At 31.4% G+C, this 20110-nt stretch overlaps 2 protein-coding genes across 4 annotated transcripts; both read right to left on the reverse strand.

The window, feature by feature from the left end:
- Position 1: 1 nt before the first annotated feature.
- LOC115875179 (pickpocket protein 28-like) lies at positions 2–4316 on the reverse strand. Its single transcript, XM_030890583.1, has 6 exons — positions 4080–4316; positions 3707–4018; positions 1456–1750; positions 862–1060; positions 614–802; positions 2–426 (listed from the first exon to the last, which is right to left on the reverse strand). Exons 1-6 carry the CDS (start codon positions 4229–4231, stop codon positions 296–298), a joined length of 1278 nt encoding a protein of 425 aa, XP_030746443.1. The 5' UTR covers positions 4232–4316; the 3' UTR covers positions 2–295.
- On the reverse strand, positions 1713–14712 carry LOC115875159 (zinc finger protein 501-like). Of its 3 annotated transcripts, none has more exons than XR_004048979.1 (6): positions 14100–14517; positions 13494–14038; positions 13166–13441; positions 12901–13104; positions 12455–12717; positions 1713–1750 (listed from the first exon to the last, which is right to left on the reverse strand). XR_004048979.1 is itself a non-coding variant. In XM_030890549.1 (6 exons), the coding sequence occupies exons 2-6, from the start codon at positions 14247–14249 to the stop codon at positions 12531–12533; spliced, it is 1362 nt and encodes a 453-aa protein (XP_030746409.1). In that variant the 5' UTR covers positions 14250–14274; positions 14515–14712; the 3' UTR covers positions 10742–12530. The 3 variants fall into 3 exon arrangements, 2 of the variants coding, with proteins under 2 accessions (XP_030746409.1, XP_030746408.1); XM_030890549.1 differs by lacking the exon at positions 1713–1750 and having other exon boundaries at positions 10742–12717; positions 14100–14274; positions 14515–14712; XM_030890548.1 differs by lacking the exon at positions 1713–1750 and having other exon boundaries at positions 10742–12717.
- Positions 14713–20110: the final 5398 nt, after the last annotated feature.

Consider the following 20110-nt stretch of genomic DNA (forward strand, 5'->3'; position numbering starts at 1 on the left):
TCTTACTGTAGAAGTCAAATTATTTTCAATAGTATTATTTTTACTAAAAACAACTGGTAAAGATAAAAAATTTCAAATTTAAATGTAAACATCAGAGGTAAACATTAAATGTGAGGTTAGTTTCAATTCTAAATGGTGCTTTTCAATATATAGATGGCAGCACATGTAAAGTTAATTTTAGCATTGCATCAGAGATGGCCAAGCAAATTATGGGGATTTACAAATTTAAATTTAATTGAATTAACTATAAAACTGGTAATTAATGAAATATTATGGAATAAAGCGATAATACTAATTAATTCTTATTTTCGCTGTGAAGCAGTTTATAAATCTTTAATGAAATCAGTTTAAATATAAGCAATAATATTTCTATAAAGCTCATGACGCTGATTCCTAAAAATAGGGACAATATTCCACCGAAAATACCTAAAATATGAATTAATTTAAGTTCAAGTGTTTCTAAGTATGTTATTTATAAATTAATTACTTAGAGCTTCGTACCAAGTAATGGTAGATGTTTTTTTCATTATATCTGCGTAAGCCATGTACGAAAATATATGAACTTTTGAGTCCATTCTAGAAAAAAAAATTATTTATTTAAACTAGTAAATACGTATAGTAAAAATAGATTGTGTTAACTTATTTCCAGAATCACCACCAAAATATTCGATTTCATGGACATCTACGTCATAAATGACATCATCGCAGTTGGGTATACAATGACATTTCAAGGAATCTTCTAGCTCAAAAGCCAACTCTGGATTATCGGGATCCTCTGTTGGATAATATCTTAATATTTTGTCTAAAAAAATCGAATATAAACTATATCATCAGTATTTTATGATATTTAATTATAATTACGTTGGTATTTGTTGAGACAAGGAATATCAATGACATTACAATATCGCAAATTATTCTTTTCAACTTTTATCTTGGGGAACATGAATGGAATACATTTACATAAGGACAAAATACTTTTTATCTTGCAGCTTACGTAACAATTACTGGAAGAATATAGTCCAAATCCTATGTTTTCCTCATCAGCAAATTTACATTTTCTCTAAAATAAAAATATATACGTAGGTATAGGCAAATAATGAGTTAATCAACAGAGAATCCCCCTGTAGCTTCGAAACCGATCAAGATAGCCACGATCCGCTTGCGCCATTGTGATTTTTTCAAAAAAAGAACCCGAGACTGCAGTATCAAAATATGAATATTTCTCACGGTTTCCTAGATACCACCCTATAGAAACAACCAAAATGGTCCACCCTGTACATGACTGGCAACAATTAATTTAAAAATTGCACCCTCGATTACGTAACTAAAAGTTGTTATTTCAAAGGTCACTATACTATAAATATGTTTTAGGCAGAGACAAAAGAATATCTGGAAAGTCTAAGTACGAAAACAATACAAATTTCGAAGCAAGATGACAATTATCACGATATTTACCAGAGACTGAGGCATAGCCCTTATTGTATCCTGACTCCTCAGCGAATAAGGTTCCAATTTAATAAAAACTTCCGATTGTTCTTTCACGATTACTTCCCTCAAAGATCCGCTGCTGACATCTGGGAAATCTGTAGGTAGGAACACCTTTATGGTAACACCTCTTGTAGCCAGAGTTGTGTAAAAGTAATCGCTGAGGTTGTTACTAATGGTAACTGTCAATCCGTTGTTCAGTTCGGAGCCTTCAAATTTTTTGCTGGTTTTTGGTAGGTGATAATGGGCTTCTGATGCACCGTATCTTGAATATAGATAAAATTGTAGAAACGATTAATATAATAAAAAATCTAAGATTGAACGAACAAGTACTGGAAAGTTAGTAAAGCCAGGAAAGCCTCCATAGTTTGGAAAAAGCAGAAATAACTTTTATACGTAGATATATTTATACGGGTGTTATAACTTATTAATAAGAGACCCTCAAATATATTACTATATATTTAGTTCGAAATTTTCATGAATATAATTTTTACCTATACCGGGTGCAGTCTCAAAAGTGGCCCACTTTAACTTTTTTATAATTTTTCAGGTAAAAAAACGAGATTTGGTATGTTAGTATATGACATAAATTAGGATCGATTGACGTATTCAATTGTTTTTGGTCACTTCCTATTTTACCGGAAGTGACTACAACTTTTGATTTTTAAATAATGGCGCCCTCGGTATATTTCTACTTTATTCGATAGAAAATGACACTCTGAATAAAATGACATATCAAATGTCAATTTTTGACATATATATTCGACCATAGATAAATGCAACAAGTTTAGATTGGAAAGCCCGTAAAAATTTTAGGTCGCGAAATTATTTTGGGTCGCGACCGTTATACGCGATCTGGCGCTGCTATAGCGGTCGCTAAGAACAACGACAAACAAAAACAGAATAATTTTCTCTTGTCAAAGTCAGAATCTTCAAAAATCATAATATTCTTTCAAAATCTAAACCGCTCTCATTAAAGAAATTCCGAAAAGTGTTTATAGCGTCCATTTTCAAAGTAATAATTGCTATCTTGTGAGTTTAATTCAAGTTTTATTTACTCCAACCGGTGATAATTGTGAAAAAGTGGCATAAAAACTTAAAAAGCTGTGCTGTGAACTGTGAACTGCAAAAACCATCCTGGATCGTGGCATAACGTCGGTTTCCAATGTTTCATAGGTATTTCATACATGCGTCCTTATATAAAATAAAGTTTCTTGTATGCAACACACTGTCTTTTATTTATAAAATTAAACGAAAATAATAATAAATTTGAATAAACAATATTTGGCGATATAGTTCCGGAAAAAGCCGAACCGCTCCGAAATTTTCAAAAGTTTTGGGTCGCGACCGTAGCAAGAATAGCGCCAAATAGTGTTTACATTGTCCTTATGGGCACTTTCCAATCTAAACTTGTTTCGTTTATCTATGTATTCGACAGAATTAATATTTGAACACGCGTTTATTATATGTATAGAAGATATTTAGGAACAAAATTTTCCACTTAAACTGCAGAAATATAATAAAATAATTGCAATATTTTTATGATTTAATTTTATCAAAAAATAATAATAATAATAATAATATTAAAATATAATTAATATAATTATAAAAAATCATAATAATATAATTATTTATCTAATTAATTTTATTATTTTTATTTTTATTATTTTATATTTTTTTATTACATAATTTTTTTTTTATTTTTTTTTTTTTTTTTTTTTTATAAATTAGTATATAAAGTTGTATATAATATGTTTGTTTACGGCCTTAATTGATTAATATAAAAGTAGTATTGCTTGATGAGTAATACTGGTAACATTATCATATCCGCTTGGGAAAATTATTAATTGACCCGATCGATGTCAACAAAAGTATAGTCCACAAACATTATTTAAATGCAATGTTCTTTTATTGTTCTTAGGAGAACTCTGTAAACGATACTTTTATTAGCACCCAGCATGGTTTTTATATAAATCCATTCTACTATATTGTAACAATAAAAAATAAAAAACAAACAACCAATCACGACGCGTCTCGATCGATTTCAGGAAACGTGGGAACTAATTTTTATAACACGGGCTTGGTATTTATCGTTCTATTTTCAGTAATGTTTTGCGAAATGTTTCACGAAATACTTCCAGAATTATTTCGTAAAACATTTCGGGTATAGTGTAGTGGCTGTTTTAGAGGGCATATTAGGGCGGGGCTATATGCTACTCACATTTCAGGTCTTAAAATGGGTTGAATCTGATTAAAAGAACAACAAAACCCACCATCGCTTAACCTAACGCGAAACAAATTTCTACAATCATATTCTACAGAGTTCCATTCGCATTTCTGTAGCATCTCGTCACATGGAACCATCAGCTTCAAAAGAAGTACCGCTAAATCCGTACCGTTCAAAAATTGATCCAAAATATTCTGTAGTCTAGCAAAATTATTAGAACCATGCAAGCTGAAATCGTACATGTTTCCTAATAATTTTACATACCTCAGTACAACAGAATATGCTTCATTATTGAAATAGGAATGTCTAAAAATATTTGTTATAATGTAATTTAAAAATAAAAATAAATAAAATATATGTGGGTCACATTTTTTCTGCTAATTCTTGAGCTTTCCATTTGCTTAGTTTGTTCACGTTACAAATGTCGATGGCGGGAAAATTGACGTCAGTTATGGGTAATTCCCATGGGTCTAATGTTACGTATGTTGGATCTTCCACCCAGTTATAGTAAACGCACATCGTGACTATAAAGGAGCCAGTTAAGCCTCCTATTATGACAAAAATCCAAAAAGCTCTAAAAGTAACACTGCTATAATATTACCATGATTTTTTAAATATTTTTTAGTAGAATAAGAAATTTTTGAAGTTGACTTAGAAACTAGGTTGTTAATTGTTAAAAGAGTATGTATTTTATATTTGTATCCCTCTGGTGTTTTACAATTACTAATTTTTGTTCCCCAGGCCCCCTGTTACAATACAAATCACAGCTTTTATTCAATACCCAGCTATCCAAATTCGCATGTATTGGACAGTCCGAATCTCAAGGCACCAGTAGTTTGAATCGATTTTTTGGGCGAAGATAGAGATAAAGACAGATATAAAAGATAGATGAATATATAGATGGATTGGACCAACAGTGGATTAAAAAAAGATGGGGAATATCTTAACCATCTAAGATTTGCTGATGACATAGTCCTAATTGCCAATTGTCCTCAGGTACTACAAACACAAATTAACGAACTAAATACAGCCAGCAAGAAAGTAGGTCTCACAATGAATTTAGCAAAAACTAAAGTAATGTACAACAAACTAGTAAACAAAAAAGCATTCTAGTAAATAACACATCACTGAAAATAGTAGAAGAATATATAGGCATATTTGGGATAACTGATACACAGCTCGGGATCGAGACTGATGGTTTGACTACTGGCATATATATGAGAATAACTAATAAGCTAAGATTACTAGCTGGTACCGAATAAGCTGTGATTCTGCTTAATCTGTTCTATACACAAGACTTTTTGTGCCATGTATGATTGTGCCGATTCTTTGTTACAACTTTTACTGATATTTCTCAGACAACTATTAGTTCTATTATGGTAATTTCATTCTATTTTGTGTACTGCTCTGTTACGTAAAATAAAAATACCTATACCTTTCGAACTTTGAAGAGGTGTTCAGATATTGACATGTAGAAATATTAGATACGTTTGCAAAATTTTCAAGAATTTCAACAACTGTTGTTTGTTTTTTAAAACGTCTTTGAAACATTATTGTAACTAATTTCTATTTAACACATTTCATAAAAAAAGTTATAGCTCTAGATACAAAAACTAAAACACTAGTTTATGAGGAGAATTAAAAAGATCAATAATCTATAATTATTGCTTTTAAAACAATATTTCACAAGTGTGTTGATCACGCTATCATTTGTATCCCACATTGTATAAGGGGTTGTTAGAAGTTAGTAACAATATCCGGTTAAATAAAAAAATTTTGAACATTTGGAATTTCTTTATAAAAATTTTGGAGATTTTTTAATTTTTAGTTAAAAAACGCAATATCTTCATAATATGGCAACATAGGCAGTAGATTAAATTTACAAAAAAGACAACCCAGAAAAGATCCAGCGGTTCTCATCTCATAACGTAAAGGAAAAATCATTTTTTTTTATTTTCAAATTAAAATATCTCGGATATTTTGAACTTACATATTTGAATAACAGTAAAGAGAAAATATATTTCTTTTATCGAGATCTACCAGCCCTGAAAATATTTGCACTTACTTAAGACTCCCCTTGTATATAACATATATATACCGGGTGCGTCTCAAAAGTGGCTCACCCCTATAACTTTTTTATTTTTACAGTTAAAAAACGAGATTTTGTATATTAATATATGACATAAATTAGGATTGATTGGCGTATTCAATTGTTTTCTGTCACTTCCTGTTTCACCGGAAATGACTACAACTTTTGATTTTTAAATGGCACCCGAATGTCATATCATATGGTTTATTTGAAATTATATCTTGCGGTTCGTAACGAAAATTTGACTCGAAATACCAAGTGTGTGGTACCAAATTATTCGTAAAAAAATGCTTTTTCCAAACATGCTAATGAGCCACCCTCGTTCCATTTGAAAAAATTGAGATATGATTAAAAATACGATTTGGGCATCTTATAACGGGCCCGGACAAGACACGTAAATCATTAGACGCTCAAATCTATTTTTCCAAGGCTCCTTGATTAAAAATTAGTGTTTTTAACACATCCGTGGTTATTTGATGTTTTGGCTAACATAATAATATATACTTTACCGTTTTATTATTACTAGACAATTTTAAATGTATTAAATTAATTTATTTTTCAAATAAAATACTTTATAGATTTATTTCGTTTATTACTTTAGCAAAATTATATCAAAGTCGTTTAAAATAAAACAGGCAATAAATGAATATTTAATGATTTATAATGTTATAGAAATATGCGTGCGTAGCCGAGAATGGCAAACACACCTATTTTCGTGGAAAAGATTGAAATCTAATGACATTTCACTTTTCTGTAAATGATTTGAAATCAAACCACAAAAAAATAAATTATGGAATTTTAAAATTATAGCATTTTCACTAAAAAATAATTAAAAAAGTGACAATTTAATCAATAACCTTTTTCAAAGATATTATAATACCCCTTATTGTCGAATAGAATAATTAATAGAACAATAAAAAAATACACATCCAAAATATTCTGAAACTTAACGAAGTATTTATAACTTTCCATACCAAAGACTTCTGCGGTGCCTAGAAGTTTCACGTATCTCAAAATATCAGAATAAGGTTCGGTTTTAACACGGTTGTGTCTGCAAATATAATTAGAGGTAGTGTTTATTTATTAAAATAAATCAGCTAGTCTTCTCACATTTTAGCAGCAAAAATCTCAGCTCTGTGTTTACTCAACCTATTCAAATTGCAAACCATGATTCCCGGATAGTTCACATCAGTTATGGGTGTTCCTAGAGGATCTACAGTAATATATGTAGCCTTTTCTTCCCAATCAAAAAAATTGTAGCGAAATATTACCAGTGTGCTGGATAAACTAATCAAAATGACAAATATCCAAAAAATTCTAGAAAAAAGTGCAATAATTTAATAATAATTTCGATTTTGTAGTAGAAAATAAATACTTTTTACACAATGACTGGTTAGTTAAATATTTGCAAGTCGATATATTAGTGTCATCACAAAATTTTTGCACTATATGTATAAAAAAAAGTTTCTTTCTAATCTTCAATTTGTTCATTTTTGGAAATTGAAATAATCCTGAAACTTATTTACTTTTTCTTTTTAACTTACTGTTTATATCAAACACAATGTAGTTACTAAATTCTATTAAATGATTCAAAGTTGAAATTAAATATGCATTAACTCATGGTAAAAAATACTGTTCTTTAGTCATTAATTTTCTATGGCTAATTACATGGTAAAATAAAACATTAATATAAATATTATGTATATACTATACCGATATTCCTAAAATATAAATATGCTTAGTAGCTTAATTGCATAGCGCAGAAACAGGCGAAAAAGTCATAGTAAAACATTTGCCAAAATTTAAGGCAAATCCACTAAACAAAAATAAAAAGACTGTTTAAACTGTTGTGGATCTACTAACAGAGCAACTACAAACTCAATAAACACATAAAGTGGATAGGATTGACGGACGTACCATGTGCAGATTTTGTCAACCAGAAGAAGCAACGACAGAACACAGCGACAGCCTGACAAACGTTCTGTATATTAGGCAATGATAAGCTGTAACGGAATATTTTACAGCGTAGATAACAACCCTAGCTTGTTTGGAGGCCCAAAAAGTCAAAAAAATGGTAAACTCTGTTTCGCATAAGGGACCCTTTCTCTGGGAAAAACTAAATATATATTTTTCTGATAGACTTAAACCCCACCGCTGCCACCAATTTTTTTTTTTCTCTTTTATTTTTCCATATAATTTCATAGAATTGTAATAAAGTAGGTGTTGTGTAAAATCAGTATTTTAGTAGCAGGCCAAGCCCGTAGCTGATCAAGCCTGTCACAGGCCAAACCCGCTGATTTGATCTGTCAAATTAAAGAAGTTGAAAACGTCGAATTTGTCCCAAATGAGAATTTTTAATCAGACAAATCAAATTAGCAGACAAATCAGACAAATCTAATTAGCAGATTGGGCTGTCCAAAATACGAAAGTTTTGGTATGTGACAGGCCAAGTCCGCGGACTAAATCAGCAGGCTAAATCTTGTGGCGTATGGGAGGCCATTGACAAAGAGGTATAGGAAGAATAAGCCATTGATAAAGACCTAAATGGCGGGTTGAGTCTCCAAGTTTCTAGACATTTTGAAAGAGTCGGACTGGAAATCGGACATACAGTTCAGATGAGGACCACAGATCTGAAAAGATCGCGGAGGAACAGGCCAATAGTTACCTCAAAAAATCTTATACCCAGATAAATCAATTTACTTTATGTTCCATAATTAATAAAATATATAAAAAACACTGTCGCGCACAAGTATACTAACAAATTATTGCATATTTTCTTTTATTTGGGAAATTATTTTTACACAAATATTGTTTTTAAAGGAAGGAAACATTAATGAATAAAGATACAATTAGTTCGCCTCACAAGACACTTTTATTTTCGTTTAATAACCATAGATCACAAACAGATTTGTTGCTGAGAACATATACACACAAGAAACATCAACAACAGTAATAACATCAACAACGACAATTTTTCATAATTTGACAAAATTTTAATATTGTAAAGGTAGACATGATATATAATTTTTTCTTCAAGTCGAAAACATTTATTAGAGGTATAAATATTGTTTACGCCCTTGTATATACGTATAACACTATGGGATCACATATAGTCTCATTTAGATATAAGTAGGACACAACCATTTTAGTTTTAGATTATTATCAAACGCAAACGAACTAAAACGACATATATTAAATAAATTAAATATTTATAAAAATAAAAAAAATATGTATATAGGTAAAAAATTTGTACGAACTTAATATTAAATAGACTATAACTAATGAGATTGTGCTATATTGCTATATGGACAAAAATATTTCTTATTCAAAAAAGTTGTATAAGAAAAACACATTTAACTAAGCTAATACGTTTTAAGGAATGGTATGTAAATATCGCATATAAAAAATCTTGAAAGTCGTTACCAACAAAACTTGTTATTTGAACAAAAGTTTTTTTAGATTAGAAGACATTAAATTTTTTTTTGACTATCTATAACCCTCCCTGGAATGTACCGGGTAACCCACTAAGAATAGCTCTATAGGAAATCGTCATGAGAAATATGCTGGAAATTAACACGGTAAATTCGAATATACTGTCTATCGATAGATCAGTGAATTAATAGAGTAAAACACATACCGTGCTGGAAACTGTTACTTTTGGGTCGGTATTTATATGTGTGGAAGTAAATCGCATAGGGATCTTATTAAGTCGGAGTGAGAGAAATGCGACGGTGTGCTCTTGCGGCGTTGCCTTTTCCTATCAAGTAAAGTAAAATCACGATCAAAAACCGCTTATTTTTAAAAGACTTTTTTTCGAAAAGATAACTAGATAAAATCATTAGATATGTTTCTGAGCATCTGTAATGGTATTATAAGGATATCGTTAGAGTATCCAATTTTTTATAACGAGAAAACGTCAGTAATCGCGATAATTTAAAAACACGCTATAACTTAAGAATCACTTTAGAAACTTTTTTTTTATTTTGAAGATCGGATCTTTTACAATATGTTTAAATAAGAAAAATTCGACAAGGTTGTTCTTTTCCATTCAAAAATTTTAAACAACCCAACCATTTACTTTTAGTGTATAGCAATTTTCAGTAAGCGTGTAACTTTATATTTATAAAGATTTTCACATACTGTCTGCGAAGAAAATATAGCAGAAATATTAAGAAAGTTTTTGAAAAAAACTACAATCAATTATTTCTAATAGATTTCGAGATATTGATTTTTGAATTCAGAGTTCTAATAGCGCAATCACTGTCAAACACAAACTCAATTCCACTTATTTTTACTAAAAATGCAAGTGTTTCTAACTTGCACTTAAAAATTTTTAAGCTATAGGGAAAATTACAACGACTCGTTAATAAATAAACAAATAAAGTATCACGAGACGTAATTAAATCGTGAAGCTGAACACACGGTGTATACCTTTCCCTAGAACTTTAAGTACTGACAGAGGTACTGATTTACTGTCCTCCATTCACGCAGTTGTGCAGCTCTGAACTGTTCAAGAACGCGATACTCTTACTCCATTCAATTGAGTCATAAAGTTCAGAACTGTTCCGCGCCATATGGAGGCACCAGGCTATCGCGCACAGCACCTTTCAGAACAGTTCTCGAGTAGCCCAGGGCGTAAAGCTCTGGAACTCGAAATTCGTGAATAGAGGACAGCAATTGCTCTGGGCTACTTAGAACGGTTCTGAAAGGAGCTGTGCGCGATAGCCTGGTGCCTTCATATGGCGCGGGACAGTTCTGAACTTTATGACTCAATTGAATGGAGTGAGAATATCGCGTTCTTGAACAGTTCAGAGCTGCACAACTGCGTGAATGGAGGACAGTAAATTGGGTCGACCGGTCGACTGCGACAAATCTGCTATGTCCCCTTCCACGTCTCCTAGCAATGTGTAAAGTTTCTCGGTTTATTTCATACGTTTGACGTGTTTACTGTTCTCTCTTTGTTCAGTACATTACAAACGCATTGTACTCTTCTGATATACGGAAATCTCGACCCAAGACTAACCTTTGCCAGCCCTTAGTGTAATGTTATCAAACTGTCTTTAAATTTGACTAAACTTAAAAGAACAAGTTCTGCAATTAACGACTTCCTTAAAAGTATTATAATTATTGATTAGATATAAATAGAAAAATACTATCACAAAACACACAGTACATATAAAAATATTGAAAAGAGAAATGCTTTTAGTGAAATTCATTGCAAAGACTTAAGTTTCTTTTTGTTGCTTTTATCAACAAACTGATTGTCAATATTTTATTGTATAGTCTTATTGATTATGTAAAATACTTTATTTAATACTAGAGAAGACTTATTTAGGATATGTTTTGAGTTTGCAGGACTAAAAAAATAAGTTGATATGAACAACTGTTTATGTAATTTTTTAGCTAGAAATATCAGTGGCTAACATCAATTTACATTTTTAGCCTTAAAAACCACTTTCAAATTGAACTTTATTAGGGTACACAATTAAACATTTTAAACATGCAATATTTGAGTATAATTTTATGTTTAAGCATTGTATTTATATTGATAAGCAATACAATAGCAATATTATAGTGGCACAATATATAAAAATATGTTTCCTTTTGAGAACCCCTGTAAGTATAGTTATAGTCCAACAAGAGAATGTATGGCACTGACATGTAATCACTCATTGTAAATGAAACATAAATTGTAATTTTCTGGCAATTTTTGAATGTAGTCTGTCAAAATCGTCCACTTTCTTGCTAAAACTTTCTTGCCTTTACTTTCTTTGAACAATTGACATATCTGTCATTACAAAAAGTACTGATTTGTATATATTTCAGATCATAATATATTGGTATAAATATAATATCTAATAAAATATTGTTTTGTCGGGGTGTTTAACTGAAACTTTTCTTATTCACTAAAATAGTATTTATATGTTTTTTTTGTATATATTTTTAAATTATTTTAAGTTAATCATTTTATAACACTTGAACAATCTGATAAACCCATTTATAATTTATAAAAACTTTCTAATATTAAAACACTGTTAATATATCGCTGTAATGAGGTATTTTTAAGTCTTATTTATCATCTACGGTTCTAAAATTGAACGTGAAGACAACACTTGTTTATCTTTAGGACATATCTAGTCAAAAAAAAACGTTCCAAAGACTTTTGTTTTCTATAAACATGAAAAACTGTGAAATTCAGAGAAAACCTTGATTACTATTTTTTGCATTTTTTGTCGCTGCTTTTATTAAACTTAAAAAAGAAAAATAAGGAGTAACAGTTATTTAACTACACGAAAAATATAATAACTAAAATATTTATAAAAAAACAACTTTGGAAAATAGACAAAAATATACTTTTGAGAAATCAAATGTGCTTTTTTTAAATTGTGAACAATTATTTCATTATAAAAATTGAGTATTTTGTACAATTAGAATTTTAAATGACAACATTGGTGGCAAAATTCACAATCTATTTCAATTTTTTATCAAAATTGAATGAGCAGGCATTTTTGTCAAGTCTATCTTCATTATTATCCTTATTATCTACCATTTTTGTCTATAAATCAACAGAACTAATTAGGTTGTATAACTTATTGTTATAAATACAATGCTTCTAATAACAATGTATAATGTACTTAAAGGTTCTTACTTACACCTTGTATATTCCTTATTCTATTAAACATATAACAACATTTATATTATTGTATGTACTTCATGAAAAAGGTATTCTTAATCCTTATTATGTAGTTTCGTGTGCGTTTTCAAGTGGTATTTCCTTCTGAACCTTTTTCCACACTCCATACACAAATATGGCTTCTCATCAGAATGGGTTTTTTCATGTTGTTTTAAATTTTTAGGATCGCCAAAAGCTTTATTGCACACTTTGCATTTCAATGGTCTTTCGCCAGTGTGTTGCCTAAAAATCCACAGTTCTTGTAAAATGCTCAAGCATTTACTTTTAAAACCTAAACTACATCTAACTATCTAGCGGAATAATAAAAATAACTACATCTAGCGGAAAAACTTGTTAACACTAGACTTCTTGAACAATGATTCTGAATATCTATCATTTTATTTATTTTTAAGGATATAAGTATACCTGATATGGATATTTAAACAATAAGTTGTTGTAAATTCTTTGCCACAATACCCACAAGGATGTACATTTTCTCCAATATGAGCCTTGATATGCCTGGATATAGCTGCCGAATGAGCAAATGATTTCTTGCAAATTTCACAAACAAAAGGCCTCTCCCCAGTATGAACCCTCATATGCGATTTTAACCTGCCACTAGATACAAATCTGAAACAAAAAAAATAGTATATTTAGGAAAAAAAATAAATGAATTAAATAATGAAGTTACTTTAATTGACAAACATCACAACCGTAAGGTTTGTCCCCAACATGTCTCCTTATGTGAATAGTAAGTGTGGAAGAGTGTGTGAATGATTTCCCACATATTGAACACAAATATGGATCACGTCGTTTCTTTTTAGGTGCTTTGTAGTTTTCATAACCACTATGTTTCCTCAGATGAGCCGTCAATGTGCCAGACTGTGTAAAAGAGCGCTGGCAAATAAAGCAGGAAAATGGTTTATCTCCAGTATGTGTCAACATGTGACGCTGAACATCAGTAGCTCTATAATAATACCACTATAAACTACTGCTCTATAAAATAAACTAAAACTTACCTGGTAAACTTTCTCATACAGATATGACATTTCAGTTTCTCACCATTCGAATGACTCTTTATGTGCTTATTCAATAAATATTCTGAATTTAAAGTTTTCGAACAAATCTCACAAGAAAATTTACCTTTATTTTCTACATTTTCACCTTTAGAATTAGAATTACTTTTTTCCTCCTCAGTCTCAACGAAGGAATTTGTTTTTTCACAGCTCAAAAAATCAGAAGAATCACATGACTGACTTAAAGGTTCCTTATCTATAGTGCCATCGACTTCTGGCAAGTTATCATTCGCTGAAACTAATTCTCTGTCCTCTGTTAAGTAGCTTAAATTGACCTGGCTAAAATCAGTTGAATCGATTTGATCTAATTCATTACTAGTAGTTTCAGGTATCTCAGGTACATAAGGATACAAATCCTTTTGGGATTGACATAGCTGTTGCAGTCTGTTCTGTGTATCGTAACAAAGTTCTCTGTATAAGTAACATATTGCTAATTTTTCCAGACAACTAATGCAAATATTATTCGGTAACATATCACTGTCGAATATCTAAAAATAATATTAGCTTACTTACAATACTGTAATTACTATTATTTATAATTATATTTACCTCAATTGACGTACACTTGTACAAAATAGAATAAAGTGGTTCTTCTTTATTTGCTAAACTCAAAACAGCAAATAAAGAAGTTAAATTGCTTTCTGCTGACATACAAGTACGGCACAGGTTCTTAATATTCTTATACAAATCTGCACTCATATTGTAAGTTACTTAATAACGCACTCTAAAAAGTTAGTTAATGCAACAAGTTCTGTCAGAAAATCAATAAACAAATCTTCCTTGAAGCTCGCTACTTTTCCTTTTAATTGCTCAAAGAACGCAATGCAAGAAAGATTTTGAATTAACTATAATAAATGTAACATATAATCTTACTGTTTGCTATTTAACTTTGAAGTTACATATATTAAAAAAAGATAGTGTAATAATTTTAAGAACATTACCAAAATATTCTTAAATTTCTTACCCCTTTTAAATTTTTAGGCACAGAAAATTACACCTGACGACCTGACATCATTTGACATGCTCAGCAAGGACAAATGACAAGGATAGAAATAGAAATGTTTGTAGAACGATAAAAAGAAATAGAAAATGTTATCAGTAATCAGCGCCTCCTACCTCTATATCTCTGAGTATGTACTAAATTATTTTTTTCCCTCCATAAATTTAAAATTTAAACCGCCAATTTAAAATAATCAACAATACTTTTTTTAATATCACAGATTTTATTGTCATTGTCTTTATTAACTTTATTAGTATATCATAAAATTTATAAAGGCATTTTTTAATTTTGCCGTCTTGCTTATTTTGTGGTTTTAAATTTTAAATCATAAGCAAAATAATAATGTTATCGTTCTCGATTTTTTATTAATATTATTGATTAATACCTATTACCGGCTAGCTCTACCGATCGAGATCGATAATCTACTTGTTTGAATTTTATAGGGAATAAAAAGGATCTTACCTAGAAAATAAAACCATTACGCTTGTATTGGACACCTGCTCGCCTCGAAAATTCCACCTTATTCTTTTTGTGACCGTGACCATCCCGTGACGACGTCTTTCGAAGCCGGTGAGCGACTCTCTTCTTAATCATCTTTTCTTTTACAGTGTTGCCACTTCCGGGGTTGCCAATTTTTGTATTTTAATTAGGGAGGTATCGATAACACCCCCCCTGCTAAGATGGAATTTTCGTGGTTTTTTCAAAATGTCGTTTTATTACTAAAGTTCCGAACAAAAATTTAGTAACATTAATTCCTTTTAACAACATAGTAACTATAAAATCAAAACAATTTACAATAAGACTTAGTCATAGAAATTCAAAAAAAATACTTATAACCAAGTTCCTTATAACCGTTCAGTCTATAAAACAAGAATCTAGTCTATGCATATATCACTAAAATTTTAACTTTTCGTATATCCAGCGGCCTACTAAATTTTTTTTTTTTTCTTTTCTTTACACAAGAAAACAAAATTCAGAAAGAATTCAAAGAAAATAATACAATTAAGGTAATTATTTACATGTCTTCGGACTTGTAACATAAAAATAATCAATCCTACAGTTTTTCAATCTGCAAGAATGTTATGAAATTAACATTCAATTAATCTTATCTAAGACTAATTAATAAAGATATTTCTATATCTAAAACAAAGTTATACTAGTAACTTAGTGATATGAGTACAAGTTGGTATAACTAAACTGTTAATTACAAACATAATCGTTAAGGAAAATTGGTGCTTTACGAGTACGAGTAGTCAATTTAGGGTATTGATCAGGTAATATGCAGGTAGGCTTACTATCGTCAGAATTCCATGATGATACAGAGCTATTGTCCGAACAAACTTCAATTTCAATGGAAGACCTGTCAAGATACGTCATGACGTTTTCAAGCTCCATATCGGGATTACTTGACTGGGGGCTTATTCCATATTCCCTGTTCTCTTCTTCTAACTCCTCTGAGCTGACAGAAGTAAATGATCCAACTTTTGGATTTTTCTGGAAACTGAGTAGTTGTTCGGGAGGTATCGGTCTAATGTCATCAATATGAATTTTACAGTCTACACCATTCCTTGATACAATGTAGACGGCCTCACTCAAGGGGCTAATGATAGTAAAGGGTCCTTCCCAGGCAGGATTAAAGGCTTCTCCAGGTTTAGTGGTCATGGATCGAACCAACACTTGGTCTCCAGACTGAAACGTTGGATGGCGTGACATACCATTCGTGTATTTGCCTTGGTATGCTTCTTGGTTTTCCCTAGCCTTCTGCAAACGCTGTTCTCGCATGTGTCCTCTATTGATAACAGGTACTGCGAATTTGGGATGATCCCGTTCTCCTGGGGCACTAAGCGAATATCCCAGCAGACTCATAGCAGGGGATAGTCCTGTTGCGGCATTTGTTCGGTTCCTTAAACAAAATAAACAACGAGGCAGTCTCTTGTCCCAATTTTGTGTGTTTTTATTAAATAATTGAGCTTTTAAAACTTTTTTGATTTCTTGATTTCTACGCTCAACTGGGTTGGCACGTTGATGATATATTGGTGAAGTTACGTGATTAATATGATATTCTTTACAGAAATTTTTCCAATTTTCTGACATAAATTGTGTACCGTTATCGGATATAATGGTTTTAGGATAACCTAGTCTACAACATACTTCATTATTCAAAAAATGAATTATGTCTTTAGACCGAACAGTAGGTACTGGTTTAGCTTCAACCCAGCGAGTAAAGAGATCTTCTACAGTAATCAAAAAACGACAACCTGAACCCGTTTTCGGATAAGGTCCCATTATGTCGATACTAAAAATTTCTCCCGGATTAGTCGCAACATGAGCAGTCATCGTGGCTGATTGTTGTAAGTTCCTACCTTTGACACTTAGGCAAACTAAACAATTTTTTGTATATTTAGAAATGTCACTTCTCATTTCTGACCAATAATAATATTGATTAATAGTGTTAAACATTTCATCACGACCTGGATGACCTGCCCATGGCGAATCATGATAAAAATAAAGCACTCTTTCAATTACATTTGTAGGAACTATTACTTGACCTGTGTCCTGTTTAAAAAGTAAATCATCTTTAACTAAATAATTGTTCAATAACTGACGATCATTTGAAGAACAAGAAAGATTGCTTTGTAAAAAATTCCAGCGAGAAACCTTTTGTCTTAATTCGGGATCGGTAGTTTGAGCTAAGCAGATGTTTTTATAGAGAGATGAGTCATCAATAGGAGCTAAATAATTTAAATGAATTAAATTTGAGTTATTAATTTCGAATTTTTGGTCCTGTCTATTTTCAGGAGGAATCAATCGTGACATGTCATATTCCGTTAACGATGTCTGTTCGTTTCTAGCGTTACGCGATAGAAAATCGGGAAACAAATTTAATTTACCTGGACAATGTTCTATGTCAAAATTGAACTCAGATAACAAAAGAGACCAACGAGTCAGTTTAGCCTTAGAATCTCTATATTTATTAAGCCAGAGCAACGCTCTGTTGTCGGTTATTAATTTAAATTTTCTGTCCTCAAGAAACTGTCTATACTTTTTTATAGCCCAAACAATGCATAAACACTCCTTTTCGTTAATATGATATTTTCGCTCGGTCATATTTAAACGCGCACTACTATATGAGATCACTTGCTTTTTCCCCCCTTCGCCCTCTTGAAACAGTACAGCTCCCATTCCTAAGTCACTAGCATCAGTCTGTAGTAAGAAAGGTAATGTAGGATCAGGACGATGCAATTTTAGAGGTTGTGAAAATGCATTTTTTGTTGCGTCAAATGCACGTTGTTCGACTTCAGTCCACTTCCACTTAGCTTTTTTACATAAAAGATCAACAAGAGGAGCGGTTAATATGGATAACCCAAACACATACTCCCTTAACCAATTTATTGTCCCAATGAAAGATTGTAACTGTTTTTTGTTTTTTGGGGTCGGATAATTTAAAATTTCATTTAAATGATATTCTTGTGGAGTATTGCAATCTCCTTTTATATGATGACCAAGAAAATTTAAATTATTTTTAGCAATATGACATTTTTTTGGAGAGATTTGGAGACCATGAAGGCTAAGCCGCTCTAAAATAAGATGTAAATGTTTCAGATGTTCTTCATGATTTCGTGAATAAACAATTATATCGTCCAGATAAACTAATGCGAATTTATGTAAAAAGCCGGTCAAAACCTCTTCGGACATTAATTTTTGAAAACTAGTAGGGGCATTTTTAAGTCCAAAGGGCATTACCGTGAACTGATAATGTCCTCCGTCAGGCGTTGAAAAAGCAGTAAGAGGTTTTGAGCGTTCTGACAGACCGACCTGCCAATACCCGCTTCTTAAGTCAAGAGAAGTAAATATCTTAGCCACTCCTAACTCTTTCAAAGTTTCATGCACTTTAGGAAGTTTAGTAAATTCATCCTCGGTTACTTGATTTAAAGCCCTATAATCGACACAAAACCTAGGCTTTTTATCGGGACGCTCTATAATAACAGGTGATGATGAATAAGGAGAGATAGAAGATTCAATTACTCCTGCGGATAACATTTCCTGAATTTGTTCATTCATTATTCGCTTTTTGTGTTCACTTAAAGGATATGGCTTAATTTTGATAGGTTTATTAGAATTTAATCGAATATCATGTTCAATTGTACGGGTAACTGGTCTCTTTAGACTTTCATCAAAAAGATAAGAATATTCATCCAAAATAGCTTCGTACTGGTCTTTAATGAGATCATCGAGATGATTTAATGAAATATTATTTATAACTGTTCCAGAAGGAGGAGTTCCATTAGCAAAATAAATAGTTCTTCGAATATTTTTACCAAAATACATACAAGATCTAACAGTATCTAGAACTACTTGTTGTTCTAAAAACCAAGGATACCCTAAAATACATTCTTCAGATAAATTTGGGACTATCAGAAATTTTGAATTTAATGTTACATCAAGGACTGTGTATTCTAACTCAAAAATACCATGAATATCCATTTCTACTGTACCACAACCAATCTTAACTATTTGTTTATACGAATTAGGCAATTCAGAAAAAAACTGAGAAGATATAAGATTAACTGAAGCTCCCGTATCGGCTAACGCATTTATGTAAACATTATTAAATTTAATCATAATTTTTGGAGTTTGTTTAGAGAGATCGGCGATCGATATACTGCCTGCTGAAAACATGTTTAGGGACGGCCAGCTACAGGCTTCTGTCCTCCCCTCCAGTTTTCCTGTAGTGTATGATTGGCTGAACTGTGTTCTTGTTGATTTGGTTGATGCCCATTAACGTGATCTCTTCTGTTACTCGTAACTGTTTGTTCTTGTGATCTTTGGTTATAAGGGTTTCGACTACAATCTTTATGGAAATGCCAAGCTCCGCAATATTTACAGGCACTGTGTGGACGGTTTTCTTGCCTTAACTTATTTTGTGTGGCTCTATTTAGGTCTTCGATGGAAGATTCCTTTGTAGTATATTGCTGGTTAAGATGTGTATATGTTAGGTCCTTTTCTATTGCCGTAACAACTTGTAACAGTTTTTGTATAGTGTTAAATTGGAGTCCTCTTAGTCTGGATCGAATATCTGGCACTAATTGTTCCATTATAATATTAATAAGGTGTATTTCGGATGCTTGAGGTATCAGTCTATAGAATAATCCTGTTTCTTTGTAATAAATACGATGGCTGACTCGTTAGTTTTCTGTTTTCTCCGTACAATTGTGTTGTTAGGTGAGCGATAACTGCAGTGTTGCTAAATGCATCCATGAACTGTGACTTAAACATTTCCCAGGATAAGGCAATATGTTTGTAGGGTTGATACCATTGTTGTGCTGGGCCCTTTAAAAGTGAAGCAGCAATGTTTGTTCTTTCTTTGATATTGACACGTTCTTGACGAAACAGTTCTTCTAGATTCTTCAGAAACACTGTTGGATCTTCAGACTCGTTACCAGTAAATGTTGGATAGATTATTTCTTTCTTGTGGAAGTTTTGAGCTATCATTTGAACTGCGGATAAAAATTCTCTTGACATATCCTGATGATTTTGAGGATATTCTGGTGTTTTAGTT

Source organism: Sitophilus oryzae, unplaced genomic scaffold (genome assembly GCF_002938485.1).
Source record: "Sitophilus oryzae breed Bouriz unplaced genomic scaffold, Soryzae_2.0 scaffold_1350_pilon_pilon, whole genome shotgun sequence".
In the NCBI taxonomy this organism is placed as follows: Eukaryota; Metazoa; Arthropoda; class Insecta; order Coleoptera; family Curculionidae; genus Sitophilus; species Sitophilus oryzae.

Coding starts and splice junctions, on each gene's coding strand:
- LOC115875159 (XM_030890549.1), bottom strand. CDS start 14,249: ATGAGTGCAGATTTGTATAAGAATATTAAGAACCTGTGCCGTACTTGT. Junction 14,039..14,099: donor ACAAGTGTACGTCAATTGAG/GTAAATATAATT, acceptor TATTATTTTTAG/ATATTCGACAGTGATATGTT. Junction 13,105..13,165: donor TGTGATGTTTGTCAATTAAA/GTAACTTCATTA, acceptor TTTTTGTTTCAG/ATTTGTATCTAGTGGCAGGT.
- LOC115875179 (XM_030890583.1), bottom strand. CDS start 4,231: ATGTGCGTTTACTATAACTGGGTGGAAGATCCAACATACGTAACATTA. Junction 1,751..3,706: donor CCCATTTTAAGACCTGAAAT/GTGAGTAGCATA, acceptor TCTATATTCAAG/ATACGGTGCATCAGAAGCCC. Junction 427..613: donor ACAATCTATTTTTACTATAC/GTATTTACTAGT, acceptor TTCATATTTTAG/GTATTTTCGGTGGAATATTG.